The following is a 21,757-nucleotide window of genomic DNA, read 5'->3' as shown; positions in this document are numbered from 1 at the left end:
AAATTAAAAATTGACGAAAAAAAAATTGATCACATTTTGATCAATTTGAACCAAATGGGTGAAAATGAACCGATATGGCTTAAATAGGCCAAATTTCAATTTTATGTTGTCAAAAACATTTTTCATTGCCATGGCAAAACCGTTACCCATTGAATAAATTCCCTTTAGGATTTTTCAAGTTACATGAAGATCTACCTATCCCCCGAGTTTGAACGAAATCGGTGTGTAACACCTCGGGTCGTCTCCTGTTAGTGCGTTAATAATGTTAAGCCACAGGGCGATTGTGATATTGTTTGTTATTTGATGAAGCGCTCCTTTCGGTATAAATATTATTAACGATATAGTGCGCTTATTAAGTTAATTGAAATATGGTTCCCAATGGACAAGGTGATTGAGCTAACGTTCTCCTTTTTGTACGATAAAATAACTCTCTGTTAATAGACAGGGTGATTGAAATTTGTTTCTAATGGACACCAAAAATCTATAACAACGCTATCTCAATCACCCTGCTGACCAGGAACCACATTTCATTCGCCTTGCCATTCACAAAAGAAGAGCTTTTATCAATAAAGGGCCACAGAATCATTTGGAAAATTCGACTCGAATTCCAAATGGCCTCTCTCGCGATTACAGATCTATTAACCAATCAAATTCTGGACACTACCGCCGGAAATTACTGAAATTTAAAAGATACTGTGTCCCTTTAATAAACTAAGAGTTTTTTTAACACATAAATGAATTATAATAACAACAACGAAAATTAACGACAAAAAATCATCTATTACTAATCAGTTCGTATTGTAACCTTTGTATCTTCGAAGGAAAAGAAATTTACCGCATATCAATGTCGGAAATCAAATATCTAGAGATAGATGGTGCGAGCTAGGAGCAACAAACACAAGGAGAACGCAGCTAGCCTTTAAACACGCTAACGAAGGGTTGTGTACGAATTTCATTGGACGAGCGTCACGAGCCTTTACTCTGAACGTTTTACGGGCGGGGGGAAGACAATTTCCGAATTTTCCCCTTCCGACGGCAGCAGGCGCTAAAGCGTCTAGCCAATGAAAAACGTACGCAAGAAAATCCACGACTTTTGACGGGTTGCGTTCTCCTTGTGTGGCAGGGCCGGCTCAAGAAATATTTTTCACCCGGGCAAGGGGGATTTTTGAGACTAAATTAAACTACCCCCCACCCGTAAAAAACATTACCATGTCCATGTTATAAATTTACCGTTTTCCTAACAATAAATAATCCCTTTAATCACTTTCTAAATACTTTGTGTAAACATATTTAATACCTTCTTTATGTTACAGGGTCATTTTACATGGAGCTTGAAACACTAGGTAAAATGGCAAGACTAGTATACCTTAAGTACATTAATTATAATGTCCATACTGAATAGTATCACGGTTAATATGTGAAATAAAAGAATTAAGTTTACGAAGAACCCGTGAGTTAAAGATAAAAATAACCCCTGGATTTTTTTATTTTTAACTCACGGGTTGTTCTTAGTAAACTTAATTCTTTTATTCATTACATGAATTGCTTTAATTAAGAAACTTTTTGTGGGATTTTTTAAGGCCTACACTTATGAACTTTTTAAAGCTGTCGCTTGCTTTTCTGCTTTAACGGCTTCTCTTAATTTACTTTTTTTTATAAAAAGAACCAGAATGCTTCTATTTCTCGGACAACTTAATTCAATTCAACGTGACTCTTATTAATATCTATCTAACAAAAACTATTTAACTGAAACTAATAAATGGCTTTCTGCGCGTGCGCGTAAAATAGAAGAGACTAACTGTAACCACGGACAGATTAAATCGTACCGATAGACTGCTTAAGAACTAGCCATCGAAAACGATTTAAATGCATTTTAGAATATTAAATGCAGGTTCATAACAGTCTAAGAAACAAATAGAATTCTTGAAAATGGCCTGCTAGTTTATTTATCATAAAGCTGGATAAATGACAACGAAATAGCAAGCAAGTACATAGAAGTACTGTATTACTTTGGGCTTCCTTATATTCTTGTGGCCCTAAATTGGTTAGAGTGTGCAATAACTGGTGGGTTTACCGGGGAGAAGGGGTCCGGCTCTTGTAACCCATAAGGGCGGTGGCGCACTGGGAGATGTTAGCTCTGATCAAATGGTCCTATCTCCACCTCCGACTTCGGCCAGGTTTGGCTGGAAACTGAGCTTCAACTCAGGCAAACGGAGAGGGTCCGTGTAAACTAGCCGCCTCGGCGGATTGGGTAGCCTGCTATGGGGCGGCGGGCCTCCGTGTAAGGGCGCGTTGGACTTGTTTCCCGGCCTTTTGGAGTCACACGTACTCATCTGTAATCACGTGTAATCATTTGTAAAGTGCGTAATCATCTGTAATCACGCTTATTCATTGGAATTATCCCGTACTCAATTACTCATCTGTAACAATTTATAAGTTTTAGGTTGCCTGTGTACTCATTGTAATCATTATGTTCTCACCATAATCATTCTGTACTCATCGTAATCATCTGAACTCATTAATGATTACGTAATCGGTGTAAGGAAAATTCTTACCGGCTAGCCCCACGCTACTACCCATGCTGGATTGGTCACCTGTCCGGGCTTGGGGACGCTGGCGTAGGGCACTATGATGATAGGCCTCCGGTGGTATGGCCCCTGTTGCTAGGTACACCGGACTTAAAATTCTGACACACTTCTATTCTTGTAGTATCGCCCAACCACTTTTTCTTTTTCATATTATATACCCTGGTTTATAATGAAAATACAATTAAAATGCTTTATCCGTCAGAACTACATGTATGCACCGTAATTTTATGGTTTATTTACTATTTTAAAATAAATAGTCGCAAAAAAACGATCATCGACTATGTTGGACATTTTGGTATTAGTCCTTTGAATAAAATATCATTATTATACAGTTTGTGTTGCCGCGATTGGACACATTACTGGTTTGTCAGTGGTTTCTCTTTATACTGCCCAAGCTGTGAATTTTCTTTGCATAGATCAGCATTTTTCAACAGGGGGGCAAGACAGTCAGAGAGGGGTTTGTTTAACCACCTATTAGCTAAAGATTTTTCAAATTATGTTATGCTTTCATTACAAATTTTATAAACAAATCCAATTCTTGATAACTAGAAAGGCGCCAACTCAATTTTGGCGCCCCTCTCAAAACGGCGCCCCGGGCAGTTGCCCGGCTTGCCCGGCCCTTAAGCCGCCCCTGTTGTGTGGGGTGTTGTGTTTGTTGCTCCTAGGTGCGAGTGTCTTAGAATTCAATCGGTGTTAAATTTGAGTATCGTCATAGTGAGTAAGGTCCCGCGAATTTGCTAACAACCTAATTTAAAAACAATTTTTTTAAGCTACTATAAGGCCAAAACTATTCGCTCGCTTTGGGACGAAAAGAGTACACCTTTTACCCCAAACTACCAACTTCTTCCATACTATAACAGCCAAACTGTATTTTGAAGTAGCTCGCAATTTCCTAAAAAAATACTCCAAAACTAGGGAATAGTTTTCGCCTATAAGCGTAGCGAAAAGGGTATATGGCGTAACCAAAAATATTACTTTCATCTAAATCGGACTTTATTTCCGAAATGTATGCAGATTTTAAGGCGAAAATCGACTAAAATACCTTAAATAGGAAAGTGACCAACACCTGGGCCTCTAATAATAAAAATTCTTAATGGTCTTCCGAGGGAGTAATTTCTCCTATCGATTGCTCTACCACTGACCCTTCTAGGTCTTAACTGTTGGAGAGTTATGTTGATTTTGGCTCGTAGCCAGTGGCGTTGTTAAGACACCCTATCCCCCCCCCCCCCCACGAAACTCTTTTCGGGGTTTTAGTCGGTATCTAGCATATTATTTGATAGGAGTTTAGGGGTCCCCTGAAGCCCTGTGGCCCTCCTGCAGTGGCGGGTCTGTGGGAGCCTTATTTACGCCACTGCTGGTAGCATCCAAGGTCTAAATCGCAGCAAGGCCCACCTTAAGCATTTCTGCGGCCCAAAAAAAAACACTTGACCATAATGGGCGTCTTAACGCTACAGCTGACACAAACTCGTTATCATGGCAACGAAAATAGGCCACACCCACGAGCAGCCTACGACTATTTACTTCGATAGTAATTCAAAATAACGAACGAAAAAGTGGACGTCTTAGCATAAATTATCGGTGGCGTAAACGTCCACCGTTTTGGATTTGGAGAAACCGCACTGCCAGGCGATAGTTTATCAGATGACCAAAACAAAGATAGCGGTGCTGCCCGTTTAAAATTATTTTGTTTGAAATATACAAACAATAGCATCTAAAATTTATTTTCCCTTGGCATAAACATGGAACTAAATACGCTTAGGGACCCTTCGCTCTCCTTCAGAGGCAATAATAACCGTTTCCCGAGCCTCCTGGCGACGGAAAAATCTAATGGAAATTAAATCGAAATTTCCAATTTGGGGGTACAAACAAGGCACTTAAATTATAACAGAGCAAGGTTAGGCTTAGTGAAACTGAAATAAATAATTTGAATTTTATGTCATTGACTTACCAATTTTATAGACTAACAAGGAGAGTAAACGAGGTGTGCAACGTCTCCTTTTGGGAAATTTCATATCTCATATAGGTCTACATTACGACCGACTTTGAACAAAATCGGCAATAAACACCTCGGGTACTCTCCTTGTTAGTGTATTCTGAAAGTGCTAAAGACTATTTAATTAATAACCAATAAATATTTCGCAAATTAATTTAAGTGTTTACACTTAGCTAAAACATGGCACAAGATCTCAACTTTGTTTCTGAAATTCAAAATTATCGACACCTATGACAGTAAAGTAGGTCACACCTTCAAACCAAGTTATAAAATAAAACGCGGTAGATGGAGTAGCATTCGACTTCCGTTTGTACCACCCAAAAAATGGAAACCCCCGATAGGCAGTCCGTTTATACGGGTAAGGGCTCAAGCGAAGGGTCCCTAAGCGTAGTTAGTTCCACGTAGAGAGAGAGAAAGAGTAGGAAGTTTCGGTCCACGTACCGAGCGGGGAATTCGAGTGTAATAGTTAGTGAAAAGAGTGGATAACGTATTGCGCAACAAAGGCAAAGAAAAGAGAAGAAATGGGGTACAATGAGGGGGGCTTAGTATTGTTTTCGCCGAAAGACCGTTACCGAAGCTAACAAGCAAAAAGAACAACTCTTAAAGAAAAAGCGCTGAACGTCCTGATCAATCAATTGGAAACAAGATTCTATTTTAATCACCTCATTAATTAAATGGACAGATCGAATTCCCGCACCCTGGCGCGAAATAGTCTACTTTGGCCATCACGACAGCTTGGTCGGAATTAGAATTCGCTTTATAATCAAAAGTCCCTTTGCTTGAATATTAAAGGGAATATAACCTGCAAAGCAATCTTTACGGAAGATCTATAGAGCTTCAATTTTTCAAATTTCCCTGTACAGTGGCGCCAAACATTTTTAAAGCCATAGGCAAGAGCGGCCAGAGCTGCAAACGTTGGTGTTCCACACCAAATACCTGAGGTTATATTCCCTTTATTGAATTCCGCCATCTTGATTTTAAAATATGATAAATGTTTGTTTCTAGAAAATTGCGCTCGAAGTAAGTTTTTAATTATCTTGTTATTAAAAAAACGTTGTATGGTTTATTCAATTAAGGAAACGGTAAAACCAGACCATCATTATCAAATATTTACCTTATCAGGCTCTTTGGTGTATAATTTCACGAAAATAGGGTAGATTTTATACATTTTAATTGTAGCGAAGCAAAATAAATTTATCTGAACGTTTCATCAATAATTATGAAAAACATTTCAAGTTCTTCAATCTATTTTCTGCTCTTATATAGCTACTTTTTTAATACACCTAACAATTTGTCAACTTCAGTGATTAATTAAGATTCATAGGTACTGCATTTATTACCATACAATTTAAGTTTTAATATAATTATTTTTTAATTTATTAATGGCCCAGTGCTAGCATTAAATGTGCAACACGTGAAATATGTAGCCTGAAAAAAAATACTATAACAGGGACATTTTTGGCACATTTTTGTTGAAAACTTGTAACGATTATTATAATTTTTGTAATTGGTGTTACCATAAGTAACATAATAAACATAAGTATGACACAGAACGAATTCGGTTGTGGAGTGATTGCGAAATAAGAAGCGATTTTCCGGGCATCCTCCAAATACTAGGAGCAGTTCCCGGAGAGTTGTCAGTTCGTCGGCAAAAAATAGCATTGGGTGAAGTGTCATACTTATGTTTATTATGTTACTTATGGTGTTACCAATAACCAAAAATCTTTGGTACTCCACTAACTATCCTCTAAAATTTCTGTCCTTCTTGGGTGCGGCGAACGACCCAGTTGGCTATATATCATCGTTTTTTTCAGCGAACGTTTGTGGTATTTGTAGCCGCGATTACAGGAAGCAGTGATCAAAGAATCATAATAGAGCAATATCAGTATCAATCTCCTGTAATTCGATGTCCCCCGCGCTTTTTATTATAGAGAAAGCCCCAAAATGGCGCTCATATCCAAGATACGAAGAGCTACAAATTGAGAAAAACGTCTTAGAGAAATAAAGAACGGGGATGTATTGATGATAGTTCCTCTCAAAGTTTAGTTTTATCAATTGCGTAAAAGGTTTGTGTTAAGTGAAATTGTTGCTGATCCATTTGTTTAAGAGTCTAGCCTTACCCTTTACGGTGGAAAGACGATATTAAGCTCAAAAATATATAAATTTTAAATGATATTGATTTCAATATAATCGCCACTGTTCGCCATATTCACAAAAGTAATATTGGAGAGAATCATTGGAGATTTAAAATTTTATGTAAGGTTTTAATAATAAGTGATTATTTTATTCCCAAGACCAGGATCCAAGAATCGCACACACTATATAAGTGCAGTTAAAAAAATTGCTTCCCTTAAAACGCCGATCCATCAAATTGTAAAAGCAGGTACTAAGCGGCATTCCAAAATAGGAAATGAATTAAAAAAAAGAGCTTATAAATGGGCAATTCAATAAAAGTGAAATTAATACGCTTAGTACCCTCGAAAAGTAATCCCCATTATGAACAGTTCCATTTAAGCACAGTTCCCAAAACGGAAATTCTATCCGTTTAAGAACAATCTTGTTCTCAAAATAGGTGATTCACTTATAATGATGATACCTTAAATCGTTGTTTCCTCAGAGCCATGGAAAATTAATAAAACCATGGAAAATATTCGAAGAAACTTCCTCGAAGTGCAGCTCCTTCGAAGCGTAGGTCGCTAGTGTGGAGATCTAAAATATTGACAGTTTCTTTAAAGCGTAGATCCAATAAAAAGCAGTTTCCCAAAATTGTCAGCTCCTTCGAAGCCAGTGGCGTAGGAACGTTTGAGAAGCTGGAAGGGGAAATCCAAATAAAGCCCTTGGTCCAGGGAGGGGCGTTTTTTGATTGAAAGTTTTTTGCCTTTTTAAATTTTTATTATAGTATTGCATGGTAAATATAATTTGATAGAAGTGTAATATTTATATCAAACTAACTAAGTAGCGTATAGCATCAAATTTCCGAAATGTTCACTTTTCGCCTTATTAAACCTTTAGTAAGATACGACTGACTTGATCGCAGCTGTCCAATGCGATTGTATATTAGTTTTACCATAAGTAATATAATAAGGATGACAATTTTAAAAAATTACACCGAACTGATTTTAGAGCTTTTTGCCTCATAATTGCTTGATTCTGTCTATTGTCTAAATAAGCTCAAGGTGAAATACACTACTACCAAGGACGATAATATAATCCGTTGGGGGTCCAAATCGGAGCTGGGTGACAGGGTTAGTTCGCTAAGAAAATTAGCATTCAAACATTATTAAGTGTCACACTTATTAATTACTATAATTACTGAAATCGGCAGATTTCCGATGAAAGTCAGAATTCCTACACAGTGTTGTCGAGACTCAAAAGGGTGAAAGCGATCTACTGTCGGGCATTGGTAAGTTTGCAGTTACCTGGAAACAGCAGTTGCCTCCAAGCACTGTTCCCCAAAGATCTCAAAGAAAGCGAAGTTCAAAAAATAGTTATTTCCTATAAGTGAAGTTATCAAAACCCGGATAGCTCACAAACTAGATCGGAAATTACTCAACTAATTTAATTTTACTCTAATTCAAAAGGTTGATTAAAACTAAATTTATATGGTCGGATCATTTATACAAAATTTTTCCTCCGTAAAATATTACGTATTTCAATGACCACCATTTTTTCATTAGCGGTTTGAGCATAATAAACTAAAAAGCCAATTCAACCTTACGTTGGGCTTTACCAATTATATAAACGGTGCCCTGGGATACAAATGAATGATATAGGGTAGTAGGACAGTTTTCTAATCAAATTCGAGAATTACCAATGAAGACCTTCCGTCACATCCTAAAAGCAAACCTATGAAAATAAAAAGTTTCATTGACAAAGTAAATAAATAACTCGATTCCTCACTCTCGACAATTTGTTCTCGATCGATTTATGTCGACAATTTTAAAGATAGTTTTCTATGGTCACGATTCTGCTTTTACGACATTAACTTTAGCAAGAGAAAGTCAAGGAGTGCATGTGAATAATCCTTCTTACACTCGACAGTCTCATGAGTGGGAAAATATCGTGTTGCTCATCGGGTTTTGTTCTATAGAGGACCATAACGTATGAAATAATATATTTCAGAGGTTAAGTAAAGCTTTCTAGAAGACTAGAAGGTCGAATGACAAAGTTGGGAGTACCTAGAAAAATCGATTAAGCTTACTTTCAGCTCAACGACTTCCAAAAATGAGTACGATTCCAATAGCATGTAAACACATTTCAGACACTTTGACATACCTGCCGACAGTGACTATTTGTCTAAACACAAATGTGTGTTTTCCTGGAACCTGGCTTACCGCAAATATCTCTAGTCCTTTACTACACGTAGTAATTATTTCGCCTTGTACGCGCAAGGTTTAGAGGCATTTCAATTTAAACCAGTATTTACAATTTGTAACGCGCATGTTGATTGAAATAGATCATCTTACCAAAAGTAAATAGGGGGAGAAAGTCTATCACTGCCTTCATATTTTACCTTCCACTATGCTTGACACCCTTTTTAAAGAGCTAGTGATCACGTGATATTTCTAACCAATAAGGATAGCGCATTACGCGCGAAGTAGTGCATTTGTGGTATTTCGGTCCGCGCTCAAGATGAAAATTTTGAATTTTATTCCCTGGCAACCATGTCACCGCCTCGCGATTTCAAATAGTCTCTCTGTCAAATGCTGACCATTATTTCCTTCGATAACGGTTGATTTTAATTAATAATTGCTATATCAATTGTAAAATAAACAAAAAAAGCTCGTAGCTATATCTATTATTTCAGTGAAACTTGCAAATTGTTAGGCCTTAACATCGTAGATTTACCAATTAGTCCCGATCTCTGCTCTTAGATGGCGCCACACTCTCCACGATTTAAGTGAGCGTTTTTCTAGTTACGGTTAATTTCTTTTCAAAAGTCGTGTTATTATTTTTAAAATGTCCATTTTAGTTTCTATCACATATCTACTTTATTTAGGAACTAAATTAACCAAATTATCGAAAGAAAAAGTTTAATATTCACGTATTTTATAGAGAACTATTTTTCATCGGGGCGGAGTACAACCGATACCTTTGTGTCCCTGTAAAGAGGCGCGGGGGAAGTCATTTCCGAAGCCCAAAAATTTTACCCCTCAAATAAGACGTCGTGCGGTTGGACCCAAGTGCCAGACTTTCTCCCCCTATTTACTTTTGATCTTACCAATATCCTCTCGATTTGATGAGCTGTAAAATTATATTATTCAATAAATATGGCACGTTGTTTAAGTCCTAAAGTAGAAACGCTGGAATTAAGTTGTTATTCTCGACGTTGTCGTTCAAACTTTAGTGCTCTTTGCTTAACCTCTCTAGTACTAACACGAAAAGAAGTTCCCACAGTTATTCGCTTATGCATAAGAAAACAAAAGAATTTCCAACAGCCAGTAATTTATTCAGAGCTGCCACAAATTTACTCGAAAAAATAAATGTTACTCGAGATCAAAAGCTAGATTAGTTTGGCCTTCGATAGTATTGGAACAGTTATTCCAAAGAGTATACCTGTATAAAACTGCGCCAAGGGCCTACGGATTGACCAGTACCGTCAAGAAAAAGACTGACTAGTGAATATTTGAACGTCATCATGCAGGAAATAAAACTCGGAAAATTAGACTGTTTCACGTACCATCCGCACCGTTGTGCTACAGGGGTTCGTATAAATTTGAAACTGAAATGGGGTTCCACGAGGTGACAAAGGCTAAGAACCGCGTCTTTAATGTAAGTATTTGTAAAATTTATATTGCGCGAATTTGGCGGTAAGTAAATTTCGCGTGCCTCTACCACCAATCGATTCACTGGATTCAGTGGCCAAGTCTGTTCCGCCGATATAATTCAAATTCTCAGGGTTGAACTTATTACGACGAAGGTGCGACAGTTCAAAAGAATAATACGATGCTAAATCGGGAACATAATTGACATTGCGTGCGTCTGAAAGAAATGCTCGTAGAAATTTCGTTAAAGTTCAACTTTTACAGAAGTTTAATTAATTTATGGCGGTAGAGTACCAATAACAACGATAACGGTTTCATTTTTGTTAGCTTACGCTGTAAAGTATTCATCGGTCGTAAACCATAAATTTGTAGATAGCTCCCCTGTAGCAAATTAGAGTCGGGCCGACGTCGGCAAAAGGTACTAAACATTAAGGTCGGCCGACCTTTGGATTGAGGGTCGAAATGTCCTAGGGGTAAAAGGGTCGGCCGACTACAAAACGTCGACTCTTTACCGCCTTTTAATAGACCTAAGAACCGACTCCGAAACGACGTTATCCCAACTTAGCATGTACTGTATTATTACGTCGAAACGACTTACTTTTTGACATTTTAAGTGACTGAAAATGACCACATAAAACCGTAAATATAGCTATATACATGTATGCAGTTGGTCAAGTCCCATGAACGGGAGTGAAACAATGAGTTTATTTCCGTCAATCGGAAAGCTCTTGAATCTGGAGTACAGAGTTCTAGAGTTTCTTGGGGCTTAGTAAAAGTAACGAATAAATCTTCATTAATAATATCTTAGCCTAACATATTTAGCTATACGAATGTAACCTACTTGAGCTGAGAGATTTTTAATAAGGAAGCATTCTCAGATTGAATATATAATCTTTTTCGAAAATATATAATACAGAAAGGAAGTTATTTTAAAAATATTTCAATTTGTTTTATTAAATCGTCAAAGTTTCACAGTTTTGAGCGATTAATTGGCAAAGCACGACCTTATATCGACTCTTTGTGCTACAGGGGTAATAATTAAATATAAGATCTATTTTAAGTCGGATAATGGTCGGCATACCGACCATAAATAGTCCTAAAAAAGGATTTACGGTTTTAGTGTCAAAAAACGTTCGGACGTTTTTAGGTCGGCATTTGGTCGTCGACTATAAAGCGACTTTTCGACCGTACCCCGACCCTAAAACGACTTCATGTGCTACAGGGGCTGTTGCTGTTATTGTTCCTATGAAGTTTCTCTGGGAATAACGCATATCGGTTGCTCTCTTGTCAAGACAATCGAAGCCCTGCTATTTGATCCGTGTTTTACGTTTCTCGAATACAAAATCGTTAATTTCAAAACGAGTTTTGAGTGTTGGAGTCACTACAATATACTGACACTTTTTACTACTCTTAACTGTGATTTTACTACTTTTAAACGAAAACTCAAACCAACCAGTTCTATTTCCAGGCGTTTCGCTTCACTGCTGGAATTTCAAATCCTTTCATTATTTTATAAGATAGTAAGCCACCAACGATCGAAAAATAAAAAAACCTAAACTAATGCGTATGTTATATACTTTTGTTAGTATTTAATAGGCCAGAAACAGGCCCGACAAGAGAAGGGGAAAGCCGGTACAAATAATCTATGCCCGTGTAGCCTAGGACAAAAGAGGTATACTTCTTCCCGAAAAACTATAGCTATCTCCAGTAGTCACGGCACTCTTCGGGACCCGGAATTTATATCTTACCCTGGCCAGGGGCTAAAGACGGAAGTACCGACTCAACGTTAAAGCGATTGAGGGGGGGCTCTAGTGTAGTACCACGATGGTACGATATATGTCGTTTCAAACTTACAAGGAGACGACCCGAGGTGATAATCACCGATTTTGTTCAAACTCGGGTATAGTGCACACTTCCATATACCTTAAAAAACCTGCAAGGGAAAAGTTGCGACGGGCTTTCGTTTTGCCATGGCAACCGAAAACGTTTTTGACAACATAATTTGGAATTTTTCCATTGAAAATAACATAGGAATCTGAAGGATTTTAAGGGTCCCCCCTGAGAAATCTTTTAATAAATGAAAAAATTTCAAAAACGTTAAAAATACATTTAAATTGATTTTAAAAATTTAATTTAATCAAGTTTAAATGCAATTTGGTCAATTGGGGGACCCTTAAAATCCTTCAGATTCCCATGTTATTTTCAATGGAAATAATTCCAAATCATGTTGTCAAAATGTTTTCGGTTGCCATGGAAAAACGAAAGCCCGTCGCAATTTTTCCCTCGCAGGTTTTTCAAGTTACATGGAGGTGTACATTATACCTGAGTTTGAATAAAATCGGTGATTATCACCTCGGGTCGTCTCCTTGTTAGTGTATTAAGTCCGATTGATTGAGATTTCCTAAGCTTACGAACGGAGACTAAAATAACTGCCGTATAGACAGTGGCGTATTAACTTAATTACAGCCGGAGCCCCTAGGCTTGAGCTTCATAAGGAACATGCATAAAATAAAAGCGTACTAGTGGAAAATTAACTATCAGTTTTCTGTAATTACATTTTTGAAAAGTGGGGCACGGTTTTCAAATGCTTCATTAACAATACCGCCGAAAATATCATTACGGTTTTCCAGATATAACAAAAAATAAGGCACTTTCAAAATAAAGAATGATCGGATGGATTACCTTGGCAGGGTGCTTTTCATGGTAGGGTTCTCTCGCTTTTCAAGTACAATACTTTTTTTAACTTAAAAGAAGTATACATGAGTTTTATTCACTTTAAGCACTTAAACAAAGTTACATAGAATGTTATGGTGAACCAAAATAAAATAAAATAAATTAGCACAAGGTTGCCAGGTAATCGGCAAGTGAAGCACCCGGGGGGAACGAGTTAAGAACTGATGCTGCGTTCCCTCTTTGAACCGCAATAGCAATTCTTTGCGTGAGAAATTCCACCGATCGCAGCTCGCCGGTAACCTCACGAATTCGACGCCCGATGGCCAAACCGTCCCGACCGAAGGAGCCGAGTGCACATAAGGAAAATTTGCACCTGAATAATATTTTCGGTGAATAGCGAGAGGGGAAAAGCACTAGCCTTTCTTAAAATTCCCGGAGCGAGAGCCCAAAATTCCAATTTCGAAAAGCACCGAGAAAGCCTTTACGCCTTGCTTACTAAACTAATAAAATAACTTCGATCCATTCCGTAGACCGTACTTACCGAAAATTTATTTCACTTTGTTATTTGTTCGAAAAAAACGAACTCAATAACTCTTTAAGTCCACATTGACCTTAAAAAAATAATTTCTTTTTAAAGAGGCCTGATCGGAACAGTGAATGATATCAGGGAAAGAGTTCTCAGAAGGTCAAGTTTTTCCAAAGATTCGAGTAGTTTCCCATTATCGGCGATGAGAAATGGACAAAAAAAGTTCTTCGGGAAACTTTGTGGTTTGTTTTCCAGGCGATGTCCCTTTTTCTAAAGAGAGCAAATTGGTCTAATTTTGACACGCTCAACTTCCCTTCCAATTACTATCATAGAGCCAAACTCGCTCACAAAAAGGATTCAAATTCTGAACCATCTATCAAGAAAAATAGGCCGCTTAATTTATGATTTAGCCTTGGAAATCATCGAGGCTTAAAACATTAATTATTGAACGAAAAGGGACCTCAAAATATTTGTAAAAGAAATTCTAGAAGTTAGCTTTACGATAAGGAACGAAAGGCGTTTTATAGATCGTAGGAATATTTTAAGGCAACCACTAACACAGACATACAAAAAATTGAGCTAGAAAACTTTGGTCTCCGTAACGTAATCCATGGCCCATAGACATACCGTAAACTTTGGGATTAGTGTTGTTCATTAAGTCTAGAATTTCTTTCAGTCGCGCTTTATAGCTTCCGCGCGAAGCTACGAAGAAGGGATATTCTTCGGGAAAGCGCAACCGAAAGAAAGTATATAACAAACTTTGAAAAGTCATCGAACGAAAAGGAAACCATTTAGGATGGTTTTTGCTGAACAAATGAAACTTTTCTCTCTGGAACTGTTATTAAAAAAAATGCAAAAGGTTCAATCTGTAAATCCTATATTTTTGGACTGGATTTTCGCTTTCTTGATGGTGCTAAGCTAAGTTTTGTCCCCGTTAAAGTTGTTTAAAGTAAGTACTGAGTTATAGTAATTCGTTTTGGATCGTGTCTTGAAAGCAGAGGAGCGTTTTCGAAACTATTTCGCGCGGTTTCTTTAAGCCACGGCGCTTAACGTAAGGAAATAAGGATTTCTTCCGTTACGGGAAAAGTGTCGGAAGTCATTCGTCTTTTGATTTCGCCATCTATCTTAGAAAAGGAATGGCTTGGGCATATAGGGGGATATAGAAATGTTTATTTCCAAGCTGGAACCAAAAAAGGGATTCGCCAATCAAAAGTTTTCATTTTCGTGGAAAGGTGTTTACTAAAATGGGTATTCAAAATAAAATTTTTTTATGACCATAAACCACAAACCGAAAAAATGCGTAGCTCAAAAAATTTAATAATCTAATACCAATATTTACAAGTAATAAAAGTAACGGTTTGAGGCAAACATCAGGATAACAACCGATTTACGCGTAATTAGAGCTGCGTTTGACCCATTTGGGTAGTTTTTCTTCGAAACGACGTGGAATCCTGGCTGTTATTACGAGAATCGCTGTTTTTCCTCGACCGTTTAGAGTTTCTGTCCTGACGACAACAATTGCGACAAAGTAAAACGTCTAAAAACATACGCCTGAATCTGCGCCCGAAAATGCAGTAGATAACGAAATTAATCGACGAGTTCACCACCACCAAGAAGTTCGAGAAAAGCACCAAAACTTCGATAGTTAGATCGCAATATTCCAGAATATTTACTATCAAACCTAAAGCGTTACACACTAAGAAGACGGCTACGACACTCAGCAGCATAATGGCCATAGACATCTCGCGACGTTGTTGGGACGACAGTGAGCGTCTGTCGTTATTAGCTTTTCGCACCGACTTCCAAATCTCGACATTCAAGTAAGCCAAGAGTAAGAACGGAATGAAATAAATGAAAAACAAATACAACCATATATAATACACTTCGAAGTAGAGTTCGTTCGAACGAAAATCGGACTGTACGATGACAAATACGGAAGTGTTCGTACGCGGGTTGAACACCAAGTCCTGTTTGACCTCGAAGAACCGTGGCACGTTATATGCCACCGAGAAGACCACCACGACCGAATTGTAGAATTTGGCGTTCCTGTGCGTACAGAGAGAACGGGCTTTTAAAGGGTGACACACCGCGACGTAGCGCTCCACCGTGACGGCTACCGTCGACCAAATTGAACCCGTCTGAAAGATGAGACCCAAAGGATATACGACCGGCACCACGCGAGGAAATAAGTGCATCGAGTAGAAACTAAAGCACGCCACTGTTCTGCCCAGACTTCGGAGTCCCAGCATTAGGATGGCTGAAGCCAACACTCCGGAGTCGAAAGCGGCCAAAGCTTGCAAAACACAGTTGACCGATGACCGCATTGAAGGACGCGACAAAACGGTCAAGGAAATCCCGTTTCCTAAAATTCCGATCAAGGCGAAACTGGTCAGGAGAAACCCGGATACAAAGAACTCTAAGCCACCGCTTCCGGCATTCGTATCTTCGTTGGACACGTTAACGAAATCTAACTGGACACCCACGGACAATAAAGTAACGTTGGCCATCCCGCTAGAGTGGGAATCCAACTAGTGGTTCCAGCGGCCAAGTTTTGAGTTTGAAGGAAAAGAGAAAATGAGTGGGGCTATGGAGCATGCGTTACGAAAACGATTTATTCATTCTCTACGAGAATGCGAAGCCTACTATAGCACGACCGCTCTTCGACGGTGGCGCTATCTAGATAATAAAATCAGCGAACCTGAATCGATAGAAAGAGGGTGATCAAGAAATCACATTTATACGTGGGTTCTTGATCACCCCCTTTCTTATCGTACCATATAAAAAGTAAATATTTACTTTTGACCATATGCAACTATTACTCATAAGTACGCCTCTATATAACATTTCTCTAGAAAAGAAAATTCAATGAAGCTTTGTTTCACTCGGAACAATCAATAAGTGGACCCAAAAATGGAAAATTCTTATAATCCTTGCGCTATGGAAAGGTTACCATGGAAACTAAATCTCCTGATGGCGAGTCACAAGCTAAGCTCCAGATTGCCAAAGCCAGAAACGCGCGAGGAATTCACCAGCTTCCGTTATAAAGTTAAATCTAGTCAATTTAAAATACGTCATTCGGTCGCCGTTCGTTGTGAAGCCAAAGTTACGACCGAATGACGTATTTCAAATCGACTAGGTCTTTCTTGAAAGTACCTTTAATTGTTGACGCTTTTTTCGTCACAGAGTTGGAAGTGACGTAATTTACGTCATTTCCCGTGAACAAGGTTTCCGTAAAAAAATGCTTTTGTGGGATACTTATGAATGATTATGTTCCATATGATCATATGAATATATTAATAGCCTTCTTCGGAAATTACAGAAGATTCAGGGGCATTATACCGAAGGGTATGGAAACCGTAGGCTCATTTTGCCTGAGGTGTCAGACATTCGGAAAAGAACGCGAGGGTTCAGTCGGACATAGGCCAAAATCTCGTAGAAAATTTTATTAAAAATTTCTTTCCCATAGCCTATATACTGAAAATCCTTCAAATAAAATCCTAAATCCCGTAGCCCAAAATGCATATGTCCGACCCTTCGGAAAAACGAGTACGTGATTTGCAAATCCAGTAGATTTTTCCCTCGGTTGGCGTATTTTTCAAAATGCACAAATTTGAATTTGCTTGTGGATTTTTTAAATAAACTACATTGTGGCAAATATCCGTTAATCTTCTGAATTTTTGAATTTTCCCCTTAGTTTGTGAATTTTTCCATTGGATTTTGTTCAAATATACAAAATCGCTAAAGATTTTTTTATTGAAATTTTTATTTTTTGTTGATCTTGGATATTTCTATACATTTTTGGATTTGTGGGTTTTTTTTTAATTTGGTGTATTTGCTAAAAAAAAGCAAAATCTTGGGATTTTTTGTTGAATTTGCAAGTTAAAGCTCTTGAATATTCAGTCACTGTGTGAGTTCCAGATCCAATTAATAAACCCCAACCACAATTGATTTTCATTTACACTGTTGTAATTTAACCTGTACTTTATCAATTTATAGAAAATTTACAGCGTCCCCACTCATTTACTTAATTCCTTACTTTTGAATTTTTTTTATGATGAATGAATTTAACATGAAAAATATAGACATCTGGGATAGGAAATTGTATGTGGGAGTGAAATAATTAGTTTTAACTAATTTAAAATCAAATACCCACCAAAAATTTTTTTTTTGCCACAAGAAATATGTTATTTTGGGAAAATTATGCAGTAACAATTTCTCAATCTTCTTATTAATTAAATTAGTAGGCAAAGCGAATAACCTTTTATGTTGAGGAACAACTACATATGAGCTTAATTAAAAAATGAAGGCACTGGTGAATTAATTTGTGTAAATGTGTAATAGATATAGATTTTTTTCATATTTATCCAAGAACGATTTTCCCTAAACCATAGTTTGATGTGGTTCATATTACAATTTTTCTAGTACCTTTGACTAAATTATAAAACTTTTTGGTATCTTACTTGATTTATTAACAAAAGTAGACAAAACAAAACATGAGCTTTTTCAATAATTGGACAGACTTAATTTGGATCATTTGGTTACGTATACATTTCTGTCTGACAGGAAACAAACTCCCCTCTAATTTTCATTTTAAATTAAAATTGAGGAAATTTAAAAAGTAAAAATACATTTGTGTACAAGAACAGGCATATATATATACTACGGAATCTACAATGCGAGATTATTAGATCGGAATTACGCTGTTCGAAAGATGATATGACACCCAGAATCTGTTTTAATTGGCTGACTTAATTCTCCCACTTTGAGAGCGAAGGAAGCTTCTTCGAATGGCTTTTGCATAGCACCCCTTCCAAACACCCCCAAATCGCCTCCTTTACGGGCTGAGCTGCAATCACTATTCTTTGATGCTAATTCCTCAAAAGTAGCCTTTCCTGATACTATTTGTTCACGGTATTCTGAATAAGAATTTACCAATACCTGTTAATTACTATCCTCTCTTTCTACTTCCTTATATCAAAACCTTTTAAAATGTCCATAGCTTCTTCCTCCGTTTTAGTAATGACTTCCTCTCTCCAAGAAGAAGGTCTCCTCGAATTTTTATGTTTTACTAATAAGTGACTGCAACGAACTTGATCTTTATCTATGTCTGAACCTTTTTCCGCAGGTTTCGTTGGTGTCTCCCATTGGCTGTCTTTTGTGTACAAATTTAAGTAGTAAGTTTGACCTGCGAATAAGTTGACATATGGAGGTAAAAAAATTTAAATTAAACTAATAAAAAGGTACACAAAAAGGCTATTTAATAACCTGTAGATCGACTGAGCCTTTTCTCCCATCCATCTGGCAAGGGTTCTTCATCCGACATCGTTAGGATTAGAGTAAGCCTTAGTCACGATATCGCTATTCTACAGCAATTGGGACTAAATTAAGAAGTTTTCTTTATTTTAACTTACCCAATTTTATACTTGAAAAGTTTTTATACCTTAAAATTTCAATATATAACTGAATTTTCTAAATAAATCAATTTTATTATTTAAGTACTCCTTCATGTGAAAGTAACCGGCGTACTAGACCATAGAGATAGAAAAGAAATAGAGGGAAGATTACCGCGTTAAGGCACCCCTGTTTTTGACTGGGAAAATTCATCCCCCCAGCGCATGTATGAGAGCGGAGATGGGTAAAATTTGCAACGCCATCTATCCTTTCTTTTTTTACATCAAATGACATTTGATTTTCAAAAAGGCATAATGTATTTCATTTCACCGCGCGTTGATGGCACCACGTAATCTGCCCATCTCATGGCTTCCTACATTGGCGAAAAGGGGGTCGGCACTCGCGGTCAACTTCGCCAGATACAATAGTGCCTCTATTTCTCTTCTATCTCTATGTACTAGACTACAACAGAGAGGGTAAAGTCGCTTCGCTACTGAGAGGCGTCTCTTCCTATTCCCGCAATGTTAAAATTTCGTTACCAGTTTTTGACGCACGCGCGAATAGAAGAAATTACAAATGAAGTTCAGGATCCCACTACCAGGGTGCTACAGGGTGTCGTTAGTTAAAAAATTTTAGAAGATTTTTGTTACATCCGCAATGTGGCACCGATTATTTTCCGAATTCTGATACTAAAAAATTTAAATAAAATGTGAAATGGTTGTTTCATGTGAATTTATGACGCAAGTAAGTACAACTAATTATTTTTAAATATTATATTTGAATATTGAAGTGTCAATTCTTTTTAACAGCCTAAAATAATGGGAAACATAAATAGCCAAGGCCTAACAACAATAACAATAGAAATTAATATATTGGAAATGAAATAAGATCAAATAACTTAATGAAAATATATAAGATAAAGCTTCGAAGTAGTTAAAAAAAGACGAATATGAGGTATCTTCATCAATTTCCTGTCCAGTCTTTTTCTTTTCTGTGTCTTTTTGTAATCATGATCGAGATCTTGTTTTTTCAGGGCACTGTGTATGTAAAACTCAACGAAGAAACTTATCATGTTTTGAAATACAGTCGGACATGTTGAATCTATTGAAGCTTGAAACCAAGTCTTGTCAATTCGACGTGTAATAAATTTTTCCATACGCTCTTTGACATTTGTCATGTGAGATAGTAGTTTAAAGCTAGTATCAAATACCTCATTTGTTTCTGTAATAATCTTTAAAAAATTGTCAGTAGGTACTATAAGGCTACCAAAAGAAGAGTTCTTTGTTGTTTTGAAAAACTTGAAGAAGAAGAGCACATTTAAAGGATCGATCTTTTTGAGTTGGCTGAGGCAAGAGGAGCATTGGTGGTTTGAAAAACCGATGGATTAAATATCCTGATATATAGCTAAGGACATTTTGTTTAAGTAGATTTGGACTCTCAATTTAATTGCATATGCTCTGTTCGAATGTGTTTAGAAGATGATGACAATTGCGTGTTTAAATTTAAAGTTCTTTTACCATTGTGATTAACAACTAAAGTAATGTAATTTATTAAAATTATTTATTATTGAGATAGACAGTTTCAAATTTCAATTACCATTTTCTGAATTTTCGCATGAAATACTGTTGGACAAAGTGTAATTATGTTCATCTAGAACATTCAGTGTGTTTTCCTCTGAAATTGGTTGTGATGCGTTTGTGACCAACCCATGTTCATATGTGGCGTATGGATATGCTATACATTTTAGTATATTAATTGTCAGTAAATTTTTTAAACGACATTAAGAGCCCTTAGATGTTTTTCTTTACCTTCACTAACTGTACTGGAAAATGAGTAGTGTTCATAAAATATTGTTGGCACAGCTGATGGTATTAGACTATTTTTAATTTTAATATTCATAACACTATCGTCAGTGAAATGATTAGAGCAAAACCTATGGTTAAAGTGTAGGTATTCCGTTGTTTTATTTGTCAGTTTCTCGTTTTTTACATTATTCAACTATGATAGGGAACTGAAATTTCAATAAGAAAGTTAAAGTAAAAATAAACCCATGTAAAAAACCCGTATTCACCGTTCTTTTTCCCTTGGAAACTTGAAAAATGATAATCGAGAATTCTTATTTTTCGTATTAGAACAATTTACGGCGGAACACGATGGTCCGGGCATATTTAAAACATTTAAAAACTACTTAAAATGTAAATTAAAAACTAATCAATTTTTGCGTCGTCCTAAACTGAATATTGAATCGCGCGCTAGGACTTCCGGATACTCTTGCAGCGCCATCAAACGTTCGGATCCTATGGGCATTTTCGCGGCAAAAAATAAATACGGATTTTTGAACGAGAGACGCCTCTCAGTAGCGAAGCGACTTTACCCTCTCTGACTACAACTAGACCACTAGTAGCAGAGATGCAAGCAGCGTTGCCAGGCTCTGAAAATCGAATTATCGTACCAATCCCAGAACATTATCGATATAAGAAAACTAAAATATTAGCGACCAGTCCTGTATCGTACGTCCAAAGATAATATATAACTACGTAAAAATCACGGCGTTTCTCGATAGCGCGTTTTCTGTTGAGGCTCTTACTGAGTTCGCGCCGGAAGTTCTTAAAAATCGGGCTCCATAGCAGGGTGGGAAATAAGGAATTTCAAGAGATAACCCAAGATTATATTACTCACCTTTAGTTTTCTTTCGTTTAGAAACATTTTTAGAGCTACAGGCATGATCCATTATTGTTTTAAAACCATATAACGCAAAAATATCTGGTATCTTGAAAACCGCGAGTCAAAAACAACGGCGCAATTTTCACTAAAACTTTAC

General features: G+C 37.0%; 1 protein-coding gene and 1 long non-coding RNA gene across 5 annotated transcripts; one reads left to right on the top strand and one right to left on the bottom strand.

Annotated features, from left to right (window-relative positions):
* Positions 1 to 18,008: 18,008 nt before the first annotated feature.
* Positions 18,009 to 21,347, bottom strand: LOC149947279 (putative peptidyl-prolyl cis-trans isomerase dodo). Of its 4 annotated transcripts, XM_090171390.1 has the most exons (5): positions 21,327 to 21,347; positions 18,986 to 19,070; positions 18,811 to 18,908; positions 18,527 to 18,730; positions 18,012 to 18,461 (listed from the first exon to the last, which is right to left on the bottom strand). In XM_090171390.1, exons 3-5 carry the CDS (start codon positions 18,866 to 18,868, stop codon positions 18,241 to 18,243), a joined length of 483 nt encoding a protein of 160 aa, XP_090027516.1. In that variant the 5' UTR covers positions 18,869 to 18,908; positions 18,986 to 19,070; positions 21,327 to 21,347; the 3' UTR covers positions 18,012 to 18,240. The 4 variants fall into 4 exon arrangements, with proteins under 4 accessions (XP_090027519.1, XP_090027518.1, XP_090027517.1 ...); XM_090171392.1 differs by lacking the exon at positions 21,327 to 21,347 and having other exon boundaries at positions 18,011 to 18,461; positions 18,811 to 18,903; positions 18,986 to 19,076; XM_090171391.1 differs by lacking the exon at positions 21,327 to 21,347 and having other exon boundaries at positions 18,011 to 18,461; positions 18,811 to 18,923; positions 18,986 to 19,066.
* Positions 19,603 to 20,535, top strand: LOC149947280 (uncharacterized). Its single transcript, XR_016480707.1, has 3 exons — positions 19,603 to 19,680; positions 19,970 to 20,075; positions 20,185 to 20,535. It is a non-coding gene; the product is annotated as an uncharacterized LOC149947280 (long non-coding RNA).
* Positions 21,348 to 21,757: the final 410 nt, after the last annotated feature.

The sequence above is a fragment of the Leiobunum rupestre genome, chromosome 4 (assembly GCF_980474605.1).
Source record: "Leiobunum rupestre chromosome 4, qqLeiRupe1.1.hap1, whole genome shotgun sequence".
In the NCBI taxonomy this organism is placed as follows: Eukaryota; Metazoa; Arthropoda; class Arachnida; order Opiliones; family Sclerosomatidae; genus Leiobunum; species Leiobunum rupestre.
Note: the sequence above shows the minus strand (reverse complement) of the source record. Positions and strands in the feature narration are given on the sequence as shown.

Bases quoted from the DNA above. Each gene is read 5' to 3' on its own strand.
- LOC149947279 (XM_090171390.1), bottom strand. From the start codon at position 18,868: ATGTCGGATGAAGAACCCTTGCCAGATGGATGGGAGAAAAGGCTCAGT. The intron at 18,731-18,810 runs GTTATTAAATAG...ACTTATTCGCAG, and splicing joins AAGGCTCAGTCGATCTACAG to GTCAAACTTACTACTTAAAT. The intron at 18,462-18,526 runs GTTTTGATATAA...ATTCTTATTCAG, and splicing joins AGCTATGGACATTTTAAAAG to AATACCGTGAACAAATAGTA.